The sequence below is a fragment of the Cnephaeus nilssonii genome (assembly GCF_951640355.1).
Source record: "Cnephaeus nilssonii genome assembly, chromosome: 10".
NCBI lineage: Eukaryota > Metazoa > Chordata > Mammalia > Chiroptera > Vespertilionidae > Cnephaeus > Cnephaeus nilssonii.
Window position 1 is genome coordinate 53,266,378 of NC_137081.1, and position 14,580 is coordinate 53,280,957.

A 14,580-nucleotide genomic window follows, 5' to 3' on the forward strand; every position below is an offset into this window, starting at 1 on the left:
TTAATTTGCATATTACTATTTTATTAGATAGGATATACTAATAGCCTAACATGAAACTGCTTTTTCCCTAGACTGTGATCTTAGTAGATATACAAAAACAAAAACAAAAAGTCCTATTAATCAAATTACTTTGTGAAACACTGATCAAAACTATTTATTTGAAAAATATTGCCAAAACCGGTTTGGCTCAGTGGATAGAGCTTCAGCCTGCGGACTGAAAGGTCCCAGGTTCGATTCCGGTCAAGGGCATGTACGTTGGTTGTGGGCACATCCCCAGTAGGGGGTGTGCAGGAGGCAGCTCATCGATGTTTCTCTCTCATAGATGTTTCTAACTCTCTATCACCCTTCCTCTCTGTAATAAAATCAATAAAATAAAAAAATAAAAATATTCATAAGCTATGATAAAGCAAAATCCAACATGTATTGACAGCTTGCCATGTGCCAAGCAGAGAGCTAAATGTTTCATTTGAATAAGCTCATTCATTGTAACTTCTATAAAAATAAAGATTAGCTCAGCTAAGAATTTCTCAATTACTCATAATTGCAAGTAAGTAAAATTATATGCAAGTATACTTAAATAGGAAAATCTATTATGTAAGTCATTAACCATAATAAAAGCATTATTTATGCTAGACAAAAAGGCATCTCCACAGTTATATTTATTTATTGAATCAATTTAAACAATTTTAAATAAAATAATTATCTAGATTTTTGGGTATTCACAATAAAGGCATTCACTACATTTTATATCTATATTTTCAGGATGTGTAGATACAAATTAAATTATGTCAAAAGAAAAACAATTTTTGCCTTGTCCAGATGGCCCAGTTGATTGGAACGTTGTCCCATATGCCAACAGGTTGTGGGTCTTATCTCTGGTCAAGGAACACTCTGAGCTTGGGGATTCGATCCCTGATCTGGTAGGCTGTGAAAAGAAGCAACCAATCAATGTTTCTCTCTCACATGAATGTCTCTCTCTCTCCCCCTCCCTTCCTCTCTCTCTAAAAATTAATAAAAAAACAATAATTTTCACTGCAAATAACAGAGCTAGAAATTCCCCTTGACAACATTAGATACAGATTGCAATGTGCTCTTAGGAGAGCTAAATAAAATCTAATTAAAATGCTTATTCTAATGATATTATAGTAAAATGGTCTTTTATTCATTTATTGGAAATTATAAAATCAGTGATATGAATTTTGCACAAGATTATTTAATTAAATAGAAAAACTTTCACTATAAGTAATCATATGGCATGTATAACCTCACTTAGGATGCAAAAAGAATGTAAGAAGATGATTATTTAAAATTTAGAATAAGCTAATGTTATTAAGCATTTATTGTCTGGCTACAAATGGGCTCATCAATCACTTGTGTTCTTATAGCCACCAGAGTAATTTTTAGTAAATTAAGAAAATAATTCATGATCCTAATCAATTGTGCAGGGCATGCATGCCCTAGTGTTAATCAGTTAAAATAGCTGGAGATCTATTATCCAATTGGTCAATTGGCTCTTATCACCATGGCAGTACATTTATGTAACTGCAAAGCTAATAGAACATGTTGAGTCTCAAATTTCAAAATTTAGTATAGTAGAACTGAAAGGTATTATCAACATTTTCTAGTCCAGTCCTTTATATTTCAGCTAAGAAAGCTGTGATGCCAGTGATGGATTTACCAAAGTCATTCAGGAAATTAGCAGTAGAAGCAGTCTGTAAAGAAGAGGGCACAAACTCCATCCATCTATCCCTCCGTTCACCCATCTTTTCATCCTTCATTTCATGCATCCATTTATTCAACAAGTATCTATTAAATGCCTATTATGTGCTAGACACTAGGGATGTGATGATGAGCAAAACTAGACATACACAATCTTCAGACTTATAGTGACTGTTTCAAAAATACAGATGGAGGTGAAAATATTAATAAGATAATCACTCAAATACACACATGATTACAAAGCAAGACAAGTGCTCTTTTAAAAAGCAACATAGCCCATGATAATGTATAACAAGGGATCCAGACCTAAACCAAGGCTCAGAAAGGGATTCCCAAGAGAAAGTGGCCCTTATATTGAGTACTAAAGGCTGGATAGAAGTCATGAGAAGAAGGGAGAGGGTAGAAAGAGGTGCTGAAGCCCTGGAGAAAGAAATGAATATTTGAGGAACAGAAAGCCCAGTATGTTTGGAGTCTGGAAAGTAATGAGAGAGGGGCAAAAGGGGGCTGGAAGGATAGGCCATCTAGACCAGCAACAGACTATAGTCCAGACTAACATTTTGGATCTTTATTCTAAGAGTCATGGAAAGCTCTGGGAAAGTTAAGCAGGAAGATAAAACTCTCATCTTCAGCAGTGTTGTTTTTTTTTTGTTTTACATGGGCAAATACCAGATTCATAAATGCTATTCAAGGTATAGGACATTTTCCTAAGTTTTGGTTCTGTAAACAATGGCCTGGAGAAGGGATGAAGAATGGCAATAGTGCATGAAGGAGACTGGAAGTTGGTTGCCATACTATCCATTTGGGCAGATCTGTTTCAGGGCTCTGAGAATAGTCATGTCTGAATAAACGCAATTGTTTGGACAACTTAAATATAAGTGAAATTTGTTTATGGTTATAAGCTAACTTAGGTTAACTTTTATATGGAAAATCTTTACTCTTGAAATTTCTAAGATTATTTGTCCAGATGATGTGGTTTTCTTTTCTTCTGGTTCACTTTCTGTTTGTAACAGTCTGTAGTCAGGATAAGCAATTATCTCTCTTCATTAATGCCTCTCTTGATATATCTGAAGGTAAGGATTCTGGCTGATCTCATCTGGGCTCTAAAAATACATTTTCAATAAGTCAGTAGAAATCCATGCATATGTGAGGAAATGCAGTCAAATGCTTAAGAGTCTAGTTTTAGTTAAACTCACATGGTCTTCAATCCCAGTTTTGCAAGGCTTAGATATGTTGGAACCTCACTTCACTCTCCTTCTTAAAAAATCTCTGACAATTATTCACAAACTGAACAATAACGTCCCCACTGCTCGGCACCATCCCCCTCCATACCCTTCATATTCCCCAATTTTTTCCCACCAGTTTTCCCTTCCAGGTAATCAAACCACCTGTCTAAGCCTCAGTTACCCTGTATATAAAAGTGGAAATAATACTTATATTTACTAAGACAGGAGTTAAACAAGTGTTTTGTAAATGGCATTTTTTTTATATGAGAAAGAACAGATGAGAGAGAACTTTAAACTTTATTTGAGTTATTAATCTTCTTTTTAGTAATAATATATTTCATCTTCCCCCAAAGATCATAACTCTGAAGGAAATAATACAACAAGAGCACTCACACTGAAAGATATTTTAAATGGGACATTTTCTTATTGGACATATTTTCCAACTTGGATTTCAGGTAGGTGAACTTTTTTTTACTTTTGGGTTTTTTTAAAAAAATGTCAAACTACAGTGGGGAAAGCAGGGGAGGGTTGGGGGGTAAGAGATCAACAGAAGGACTTGTATGCATGCATATAAACATAACCAATGGACACAGACACGGGGGAGGAGGGTGGGGAGGGCAAGTGCCAGGGGGTAGGGGAAGCCGGGGGGGGGGGGGTGTCAATGAGGGAAAACAGGAGACATATGTACTAGTATTTGTAATACTTTAAACAATAAAAAATAAAAATAATAAAAAGGAAAAAATATCAGAAAACATAATGAAAAAAAAAGTATGTTTTTTGGTTTTGCTTTTAGTGCCAATGTATTCTATGGTAACAAAAGCCACATCAATTTACATGGGGAAAAAAGAGCAATTATTTAGATAAGTCAAGTGACAAGCAAAGCACTTTTGACAGAACCTTTTAGACCAGATTTCCCCCCAATAATGAGGCCAATAGGAATTTAGCAGAAAAGTAAAAGCTGAGAATTGTTACAAAAATCTGAGCATATGGTATAGCTATTCAGAATGGAAGAGAAACACCTATTTAGGAGAAGTTATGAGAATTTTACCAAAAGAGAAATCCTTGTTAATCTGGATAATCACAGAAATGGACAAATCTTATCCTAAAAACAAATCCTTTAAAGACCATAAAATTGATATTTTGTAAAATAGGATGTTGTCAAATAAAGCTAATCAAAAATAATAAAGTCAACTAAATTATTTATGACATTATAGTTTGTCTAAAGTGCCACTAAACAAAATAAAATATTTTTATTTTTTTCTTTAGAAAATAAAATGCACATAAAAAAGGTTTTAAATTCAACCATGCATAACCCAAATTAAATGAATTTTTACTGCAAAAGAAACTTACCATTTAAAACTAGTTTATCCTCTTTGTAATACAGATAAAATACAATTTTATTCCACCACACTGAACTGGTTAGGATAGGGCTGCTATTAACAAATAGGGCATCTTTGTGGAAAGTAGAAAAAAGTATTCTTTTCTCCCTTTACAATTAACTTATTTTAAATCTGACCAAGTAATATATACTGAACAAAGAGGAAAAACAAAATAAGTCTGTGAAATAAGAGAGGTTTCTCTTTGTTATAAATGTAGTTCCTCTTAAGGGAGATTATTTCAAGTTTTGTTTTCCTTCTTGTTTAAAGGACAAGAGTATCTCCATCAATCTACAGATAATAACATAGTATTTTATAATATTGAAACAGGAGAATCATATACCATTTTGAGTAATACCACCATGGTATGTATACAACATCATCTTCTTCCTCAAAAGACTTTGCCAGCTCTTCACTGATCAAGAAAGAGCCTAAACTTTTAGCACCTGATCTGGACCCAACCTGCCTTCTCAGCTCCATCGCACTATACTTCTCCTTTAATTCTCCCTTCTCCTCACACTAGACTCCTGCCCTTCCCTCCTCTAAATCACCCAGCATCTTTCTTCCTCTGTGGAAATAATATGGTTTGAGATAAGAGTTAAGATCTCAATCCTATAGTCAGGCATACTGAGGCTGAAATCCTGGCTCTGTCACTTACAACATGTGGAAAATTTGGTGAGGTTCCACACTATACTAACACTACCAAGCTTTAGTTTCTTCTGTAAAGTAGGAGTAATAATACCTCCTTGGGTTAATGTAAGAATTAAGTGAAGTGCCAAAACCGGTTTGGCTCAGTGGGTAGAGCGTCGGCCTGCGGACTCAAGGGTCCCAGGTTCGATTCCGGTCAAGGGCATGTACCTTGGTTGCGGGCACATCCCCAGCAGGGGGTGTGCAAGAGGCAGCTGATCGATGTTTCTCATCGATGTTTCTAACTCTCTATCCCTCTCTCTTCCTCTCTGTAAAAAATCAATAAAATATATATATATAAAAAAAAGAATTAAGTGAAGTGACATTTGAAAGTGCTTTGGACAGTGCCTGACATAGAATAAATAGGCACATGCTACTCGGTCCTCTTAGACTCTCAACCCTCCTACTTTCTCTCCCCTCAAGAGCCCACTAATCTTTTAAAGCCACAGTCAGATGACACTCTCCTCCTCTCGTCTATGCAAGCAATTACTCTCATTTTGGATACAAGCACTTCTTCCTTAATGCTTTTGTAAAGTTATATTTATATCTCTTTTATAGAACTAATTTGTAATTTAAGTTACTTATTTACAAGTTTAACATTATAAACTTCTTGAAATCACAAAGTATATCTTTATTATATTGTCCTCCCATAATATCTAGTAAGTTTCTTCTTATACAGTAGGTACTGCATAAATGTTTTAAAATTGCACTGAAGATAAATGCAAGTAGGATATATCGAAGATGTGTTATTATGTTAGAACTACAAATTAACATGTTATTTTTTCTGCATCCTAATCAATTTTTTCATAATTTCAGAAAAGTGTGAATGCTTCAAATTATGGCTTATCACCTGATCGGCAATTTGCATATCTAGAAAGTGATTATTCAAAGGTATTGACTATTTAATTTGGATATATCTGGTTATATCTCTTACTAATCCACAGTTTGGTATATAAATGTAAGAAGAAGCAAGAGTCTATTTTTATCTCTAAATACTCAAGAAGTTAATGTGGGCTCTAGATGAGCCCAAAAAGCATAACTGAAACATAAGTAAATAATTTAGCTTACTTATCTGGTTATCAGCAAGTGGTAGCTACTAGTTTCCTCTGGGAAAACACTTTATTTGAGGGCACAGATATTCACCAGAAAGGGGTGAATTATCTTTGTATTTCTAAAGCTATTTGAATTCCCACATTTTAACCTCATAAAAGCTTTATTATTTAAAATGAAAAAAAATCAAGATGTGACTTATTTAACTCACTTGCTCAAGCAAGATGACATACAGTCATTAATAGACCAGAAGTTTAAATCTGTCTCCAAAAGCTTCATGTAGGAGAATCCCACAAACCAGACCATTTGCCCTTACTTAATTTTCCTCTCCTGACTGAAGTTGCAGGGTAAGTTCAATAACTTGTTTTTTTTTTCTATTTATACATCTTCAAGATGATTTTTATTTTTGTAAAAGACCAAGGGAATTCACTATTGAATTAAGCATTCAACAATTATTTTTAGATCAAGAACCTTTAGTTTTAACTGTCATTTTTCATATCCTACTTGAGATGCAAAACTCCCTTAATATTCAGAATGAAAAGTCCATCTACTGGCCCTTCTTTGTCAAGAGTCTGAACGCCCTTTTAAGAAACAAAATCCAAAAAATACCTGCATTATTCACTAACTACGATATAAGTATACTTATGAGGAAAAAAAAAACACTAGTTTTTTAAGGAGGAGTTACATGCTCTCTCTCTCTCTCCTATTTTTTGGAAAAAAAATCTATTAATTAAAAAAAAACCATACTCAAAGAAAGGCGAGCATTTTACAATAAAACTATACATTGAATGAAATTCTTTTTACCCTGTCTTATGGGTGTCAGATGCAGGGTACTGCTTATGGGCCATGGAAATCATGGTGGTTTTACTTCAATCAAGGTAAAATATGAAGGGAAAATTCTATAGAGCATGTCAAAGAAAAGCTTGTTATATTAAGAAATGACTGAATATGGTTATTATGGAGTGAGGGCTGAATTCTGGGATATGGACAAACAGCACAAAAGTCCACAGTAAAATTCTTTAAATGAAGACTAATTATGAATTGAAACATACTCTTCCTAGTGCCCTGTGAAAATAGTCCTTTCATAATTCTGAACCTTGAATTGAATGACCTATGACTATACATTCCTGATATAAGCTTTTAAAAAATTAAAATTTGTCTTTGCCTCTCTTCTTTCTGACAGCTTTGGCGATACTCTTATACAGCAACATATCACATCTATGACCTTAGGAATGGGTAAAACTTCATGTTTATTTATGAATACTACTTAACTCTATTATATAGACTTTTCATTCCAAACTCTGATTTGAGGTTGACTATCCTGTTACTGATCTTAGCTTCTTTACAATATATGTGCACCCATAAATTAAGAAATTCAAGGAAATATTCCTATGCAATATTCACCTTTTTATTTGGCTAATATTTTGCATTTTTATAGACAATATAGTTCCCCCATAGGTCTGAACACCAAATTACAAATATATTATTTACGGAAATAAACATAAGTAGTAAAAGTACAAAACATGCATGGGAATGATACACTGTTTCTAGGAAGGTGGCTACTTCATTGGAAGGAAGCAGAAGGGAGGGAGACCATTAGTTGTATCTGAACATATACTCTGTTAGTTGATTCTAAATTACTTTTTTAAAAAAATTGCAAAATATTAGTATCTCAAATTTAGATGGTAGATAAATTGCCATCTATTATATTGTTTTCTTTATTTGTATGTTCAACTATTTACAATATATTTCAAACAGAAAAAATATACAAATAAGTCAGTAGGAGAAGAACTGAGAAAGAGAATTCCTAGCAGAAGGAATATTATCTAAAAACACAAAGGGAATGGAGAGCATGGAAGGTTCAGGAAACAGAAAGTAGGTCAGTTGAGTTGAAACTGGAGGAGGGTATGACTACTGGGAGGTGGTGTAAGGTTGGGAAGGAGTTGAGGCCAGGAAGCCTGGGCCAAATAATAATGAGGAAACTATTAAAAGGAGTTTACATTTCATTCTGATGACAATAGGGAATCACTGAAGAGTTTCAAATGGGAAATGACATGATCAGATTTGCACTTTAGAAAAATAACTTTGACTAAGAATGGACAATGAATTGGTTTAGTTACTCATCTTAATGCGATATCCTATTTGTGTTATATAAAAGGGAAAATAATTATATATCTTGAAGAGGTATTAAAAATCTTATGGTCTATTTCCCCTTTTATTTAGCAAGAGCACAAAAGTTCAAAAAAATATTTACCTACTTCTTTTAAATGTTCAGAAGAGACTAACTCTGATCTTCTTAAACTGTCAAATTAAGAAATAGGAACTAGAACATAAAGTAGAATCTAAATTCATCTAATGCATTGAATCTTTCTCTTCTCTGATCCCCTTTGTCACCAAATACAAGTTACTTATTGAAGACTTATTTTGTGAAAAGCATATATGGAAGAGTACAAATGAGCTGAAGTCACCAACCCTACTCTCAAGAAACATTTAGACTCATGAGGAGAAAACCTACTCTTTCAATACAATTAAAAAAGTGTACTGAATTACTTAATGCCTTAAGAAAGGCATGCATTATTTTCTTATTTTTCTTTTAACCATTTTGAAATTCTCAAAGTCCTATGTTGAGGTTCACCAAATTAAACAGAATTCCAAAAGAATACGGCAATACTAATATTTTAATCATGGTTTGTATAAGCTTTAAGGCCTAGAATCATTGTAAATATTTAGCTTTTGTGCAGTGAATTTAATCCAACCACTGTTGTTGGTTTTTTTCCTTCACAACTATTAATTTGACAGATTGTTTTTTTGTCAGTTAAATATACAATAATTTAGAAAGTGAGGGATGACAAATTTGTTGAGATTTAAAACAAAATTGGGTACCACTAACTGCAAATGTTCTGTGTGCCTTGGAAGAGTCTATAACAATTTACCACGGAGAAAATGAGCATGGTTCTGGTTTCAGGCAAGGGAAGGGATACTGAGGAAATGACAGCATTTGAAAAGCAGCCTCTGCCACTTCCTCTCCTGCTGTGAATTATTTAGGAAACTCAGAAAATGACCACCTGCTGACTTCTGGGTCATGAAGAGACTGTGTGCTGAGATTTGCAGCTTGGCACTGTCTACATGACTGGGCAGATGATGCCACAGCATTTGGCAACATCAGGCAGTGTTACAATGTCAAAGGTCACAGGCACACTGGCTTGAGACAGAATTGTAAATCAGTTGAAGAACGTTTTCCCGTTGGGTTATTTCCTTGCCTGTGCCGTAGGATGGTTAGGGGCAATCAGGCAGGTGAGCGGTTAGGAGCCAGTGGTCCCGGATTATGAGAAAGATATCCTGGATTGGAGAGGGTACAGGCCGGGCTGAAGGACCAGCCCCTCCCCTGCATGAATTTCGTGCACTGGGCCTCTAGTTAGTTAATAAAAGTATATAGGTTTCAGGTGTACAATTTTATAGGACATAATCTGTATATTGTATTGTGCTCACCACTCCAAGCAAGTCTCCTCCCATCACCGTTTAGTCCCCTATACCCTTTTCTATCTCCCCCATCCTCCTCCTCTAGTAATCACTATACTCTTGTCTCTCTATGAGGTATTTGTTTGCTTGTTTGTTTTGCTTAGTCCATTCATCTTTTTCACCCAGTCCCCCAACCCTCCCACCCCTCTGACAGCTATCAGTCTGTTCTCTATCTATGAATCTATTTATATTTCGTTTGTTAAATTCCACATATGAATGAAATCATGTGGTATTTGTCTTTGTCTGACTGGCTTATTTCACATAGCATAATGTTCTCCAGGTCCATCCATTCTGTTGCAAAGGGTACGATTTCCTTTCTTTTTAATGGCTAGGTAGTATTCCATTGTGTAAATGTACCACAGCTTTTTTATTCACTCATCTATTGATGGACACTTGGGCTGCTTCCAAATCTAAATGAAACTATTAATATGATCTTCAAGAAAATAATTAAAACTTAAGCATGGCATCTTATGACTCTTTAATACATGAAATCTGAACACATTCTTGCTGAAGAAGTACAAAAGCTCCCCAATGCAAATCAGTCCACTGATAATTTGCAAGGTGACTTTAAGGATCAAAGTGAGGTTTTTGGCTAAAAAGATATTTGAAGTTTCCCTATGGTTGTAGGACTTTGCAAGCTTAAGGCATACTGCCTAGTATACAATCTGTTTTTCAGTTTAGCTTAGATCGAATGTTCCTTTCTGTTTCTGATTTCAAGTCAGATCTCTGGGGAGATTGTCAAATGGCATCTTATTTTCAAAAATTTGAAATGCATGTGCATTCACAGAGATGGGGTTGTGAATGGGAATGCGCAAGAGTACTTATTAAACTTCAGCACCATTGTAGAATTTCAGAGCAGGAAGGCACTCCAGCAACCATCCTACCCTGGTGTGTACAAAAGAGGGCCAAAGACTTGAGTTTAATTTGGGCCTCTCCCAAGGACTAACAATGTGTTTTGTTTTTTTTTAAATATATTTTATTGATTTTTTACAGAGAGGAAGAGAGAGGGTCAGAGAGTTAGAAACATCGATGAGAGAGAAACATCGATCAGCTGCCTCTTGCACACCCCCTACTGGGGATGTGCCCGCAACCAAGGTACATGCCCTTGACCAGAATCGAACCCGGGACCCTTGAGTCCGCAGGCTGACGCTCTATCCATTGAGCCAAACCTGCTTCGGCACAATGTGGTTTTAAAAAGTCATACTATTTCTCTAACCTCACATTTATTTTCTACAAAATGGAATTCCATTAGATAATTTCTAGAGATATTCCCACCCTCACAGTCTATAAATCTTTAATCTGTTCATCTCCCTACAAAGGCTAGAAAACAGAGACCTGGAGAAGTTACATGACTTCTAAGTAACTAGTGAAGAGCTACCACTACCACCCCATCTCTCCAGTCCCGAGTGGCCACATTCTTTCCATTAGGTTTGAAGAAGCCGAGAGAATGAGTCTTCGTTTTTATTGTTTGTTTATTTTTTTCCGTTTATAAAGTTTTTTTTTTTTCATTGAACAGCAAGGTTTTGTGTGTGGTTTTTCTTTCCATCTTTCTTTACTTCTAGAGAATTTGTAAGAAGAAATGAGCTTCCTCGTCCCATTCAGTATATTTGCTGGTCACCTACTGGGAGTAAATTAGTAAGTGTTTGAATTATAGAAGTGTTGAATTATTTACATAAAAGAGGAGCCATTTGGTTTTGGCCTTTGTTAAATTCCCTTGCTTAAAAGAAAAAAAAAATGTATTACTAGTTTTCAGTGGTTAAAAACAAGAAGAGTTTTGATAAATTGAAACCCATCTGAGAATTCCGCAAAATCTCAAGCTCATGGATAGACTTTAAATATCTCAGTCAGAAACTTTATCCTTATACTCAGCCAGAATGCGTTGTGCCAGAAAGCTCAGGAAAAATATGGTTTTCACAAGTTTCCCAGACTAGCTTCAGACAACATGAAATTTTGTCCAAGCTCTTATTTAAGGACTCTAAATAAAGATTAGATCTGGCTAGCTATTAATATTCAGAGATTGATTTTACTTTCTGTTAATAAATATATAATTATTTACTTGGGTAATAAAACCACGAATAAAATAGTGGGCTTTATTCTTTATTTGATATAGACTTTAAAAATCATAACAGATGATAATGGGAGTCAGTTGTTTTTTGACCTATTAAAGTGAGATAGTACTTGTGAGTCTTTATGCATCTGAATTGCTACACTTTTAAACGTCATTAGGTCAATAATTAACACAAATATACAGACTTAATTGTATTTCTTATGTAATTTCCCTGTATTAACTAGCTTACCACCACTTCCAGGCATATGTGTATCAGAACAATATCTATTTGAAACAAAGACCAGAAAACCCACCTTTCCAAATAACATATAATGGAAAAGAAAATAAAATATTTAATGGAATCCCAGACTGGGTTTATGAAGGTAAGCTGTATTCTTCTTTCTACTGCTGCTATGTTAGGCTTTTAATTGAAAATAATTGCATACATTTAGTAGCATTTAGATGAGTGCTATGCTGCTGAGATGAATGGTGGCATTTCTGAAAGCTGTTATCTGTGCTATGAACAGGACGTGCATGTTCTGAAAGAACAAAATCTTATCAGACTGGTAGAGTTTATTTTTAATGAGTATTATAAAGTGGCAGTAACAATTTATATCCCAAAAAGTTTATGGTCCTTAAATGCTGTGTTAGTTCATTTTCTCAGGTTTGTTTTTTCTTAAGAAAGAAATATTTTTTTCCAAAACTAAACAACTGTTTATATTATTTTGCAGGAAAATATCCTTAATTTGTTATACTTCTGTGAATTTTGTCCTCTTCCTAGGTTCTGTAAGATCCAGGAAATAACTGGACCTTAAAAGGTTTTCTGGTCCTTACTTTTTATTAAATAAATATATAACTTAACTTTTTTAAAAAACAATAATATTCCCAGGAGAGAAAGTCAACATTCAATGTTTATGTTACTCTGTAGTACAATTACAGTTTCCTTGTTTTGGCTATTTTAGGTGACTATAACCAGAAGCTGCCCCAAAGGGAAAAATTAATTCTTGTTAATATGTTTATTATTTATTTTAAAATTACATTTCTGATTAATGTCAAAGCCTAATCAGACTGTTTGATAATGGGTATGAGGCTAAACTATTCCTCTAAACCCAGATTATTTATCTTTTAATAACCAAAGTAGGACATATATTGCATCTACATTAAATAAATTATTTTGGGCAATAATGGATATATACAATGTATTTTGAAATATTTATAATGATTTTAAGAGGAAACGCCAATTATAATTAATATGCTAGTATTTATTTTTCAGAGGAAATGCTTGCTACAAAATATGCTCTCTGGTGGTCTCCAAATGGAAAATTTTTGGCATATGCAGAGTTTAATGATACAGAAATACCAGTTATTGCCTATTCCTATTATGGTGATGAGCAATATCCTAGGACAGTAAATATTCCATACCCAAAGGTATGTGGAATAATTTTAGCAGATGCTTCTATTTCCTTGGTGTCAAAATGAGCAACCAATACCATGAATAGAGGTGGGATCAACAAGTTTGGAGAGCTTCTTATCCTTGTGCATTGTAAAGCAAACATTGTACTGTGATCTATTATTTATGTGGACATCTGTTGCTTTGGACATCTGGTTGTGCTGGATGAAGTAGTCTTTGCTAAATTCTATTGCAGAAGCTTTGAAAAACATATGGTCTAGATCATGGAGGAAAAACAAGCTTAACTTAAATTTAATTTTTTCATATTTCATGCTCCAAATTCAGGGTAAAGTTCTGTTTTGCAGTTCCTTCTTGAATTCTCATGTAAATGCAAGCTAGAATGGGGAATACAAATGTTGAACTTGATGTTCCTGTCAGGTAGAAGCAAGCATGAGTTATGATCTTTTCTGGGCATACAAGGTGGCTTAAATTTGTGAGCCTTGAGTGAATTAGACTGGGTGTGAGCCCAAAGATTTTTGCATAAACATTCTAGAAGCCTTCGTGTACATACTTTTCATTTATTCCCACGTCTGGAGAGACCTGTATGTGCAGTTGGAGAATGGCCAGATCTCAGTGGAGAGCATCATGTCCTAATTTAATTTAGACAATAAATCTGAAAGGAGATCAAATCACAAATTCTCCTCTTGCGCAAGGCGTGAAAGTGGTTTTAGATTGTAGTACAATGTCCTTTTCTCCCCATTGTTTTTACTTGCCCTGGAACACTGCCATCACTGGATCCAGTGGGTCCCTGTGTGACAAAGAGGAGATGAAAGTACCTACACACAAGCAGATTCCAAAGTGGCCATAGTGACAGAAATAGAAATGTTAGGCAGTTTAAAATTCACTTTAAAGTCATTGGAGAAACATTAAGGAATAGAGATGAGTGTTTAGGTAGGAGACCTCTCAAGGGCTGACTATAAAGTCTGGAGCTGGAGCTGTTTGGAAGCAAGAGGTGTAATACTTGGGATCCATGATGTAAAAGGACTTGGATCTTTAGGAGGGTGAAAGGGAGTAGGAATCAATGAAGAACTGAGGAGTAACTGGTACTGACAGAGAAGTTGGGACCCAAATTCCCATGTTTCTTTGAAGACTAAAGTTGCTAAATCATCTGACTTTGGACTGAGAGGTGAGACTAGTTGGAAGAAGCAAGAAATTCCAGCTGAGCCTTCAGTAAAACAGGGGGTCAGAGGAAAACATGTACAAGTCCTTAGATAAATCCAAACAGCACTGAGTCATTTAAGACTACTGACCTAAATAGTTGATTTAAGTTATTTAACAATTACAAGATTCTCTTTTTCTGTGGTAAAATAACAAAGAAACTCTAAGAAGCTGTTTGGGTGTGAACTATACTGTCATATAAATTTATATATAATAAATTTATATATATAATAGCATAGAAAACACAAAACAAGAAAATTATCCTATATAATAAAGAGCTAAATATGCAAATGGTCGTCATGCTGTCACGCCAAAACAGCTCAGACACTCAACACTGGGGAGAGAGGAATG

General features: G+C 34.7%; 1 protein-coding gene across 1 annotated transcript in view; it reads left to right on the forward strand.

Annotated features, from left to right (window-relative positions):
* The window catches only part of FAP (fibroblast activation protein alpha), a 71,616-nt gene that overhangs the window by 13,728 nt on the left and 43,308 nt on the right, over positions 1 to 14,580 (forward strand). Inside the window, exons 3-9 of the mRNA XM_079783270.1 lie at positions 3,296 to 3,397; positions 4,589 to 4,683; positions 5,822 to 5,896; positions 7,239 to 7,291; positions 11,137 to 11,209; positions 11,884 to 12,004; positions 12,895 to 13,049. Of these exons, the coding sequence (XP_079639396.1) occupies positions 3,296 to 3,397; positions 4,589 to 4,683; positions 5,822 to 5,896; positions 7,239 to 7,291; positions 11,137 to 11,209; positions 11,884 to 12,004; positions 12,895 to 13,049 (674 nt within the window). The remainder of the gene's footprint in view (positions 1 to 3,295; positions 3,398 to 4,588; positions 4,684 to 5,821; positions 5,897 to 7,238; positions 7,292 to 11,136; positions 11,210 to 11,883; positions 12,005 to 12,894; positions 13,050 to 14,580) is intronic.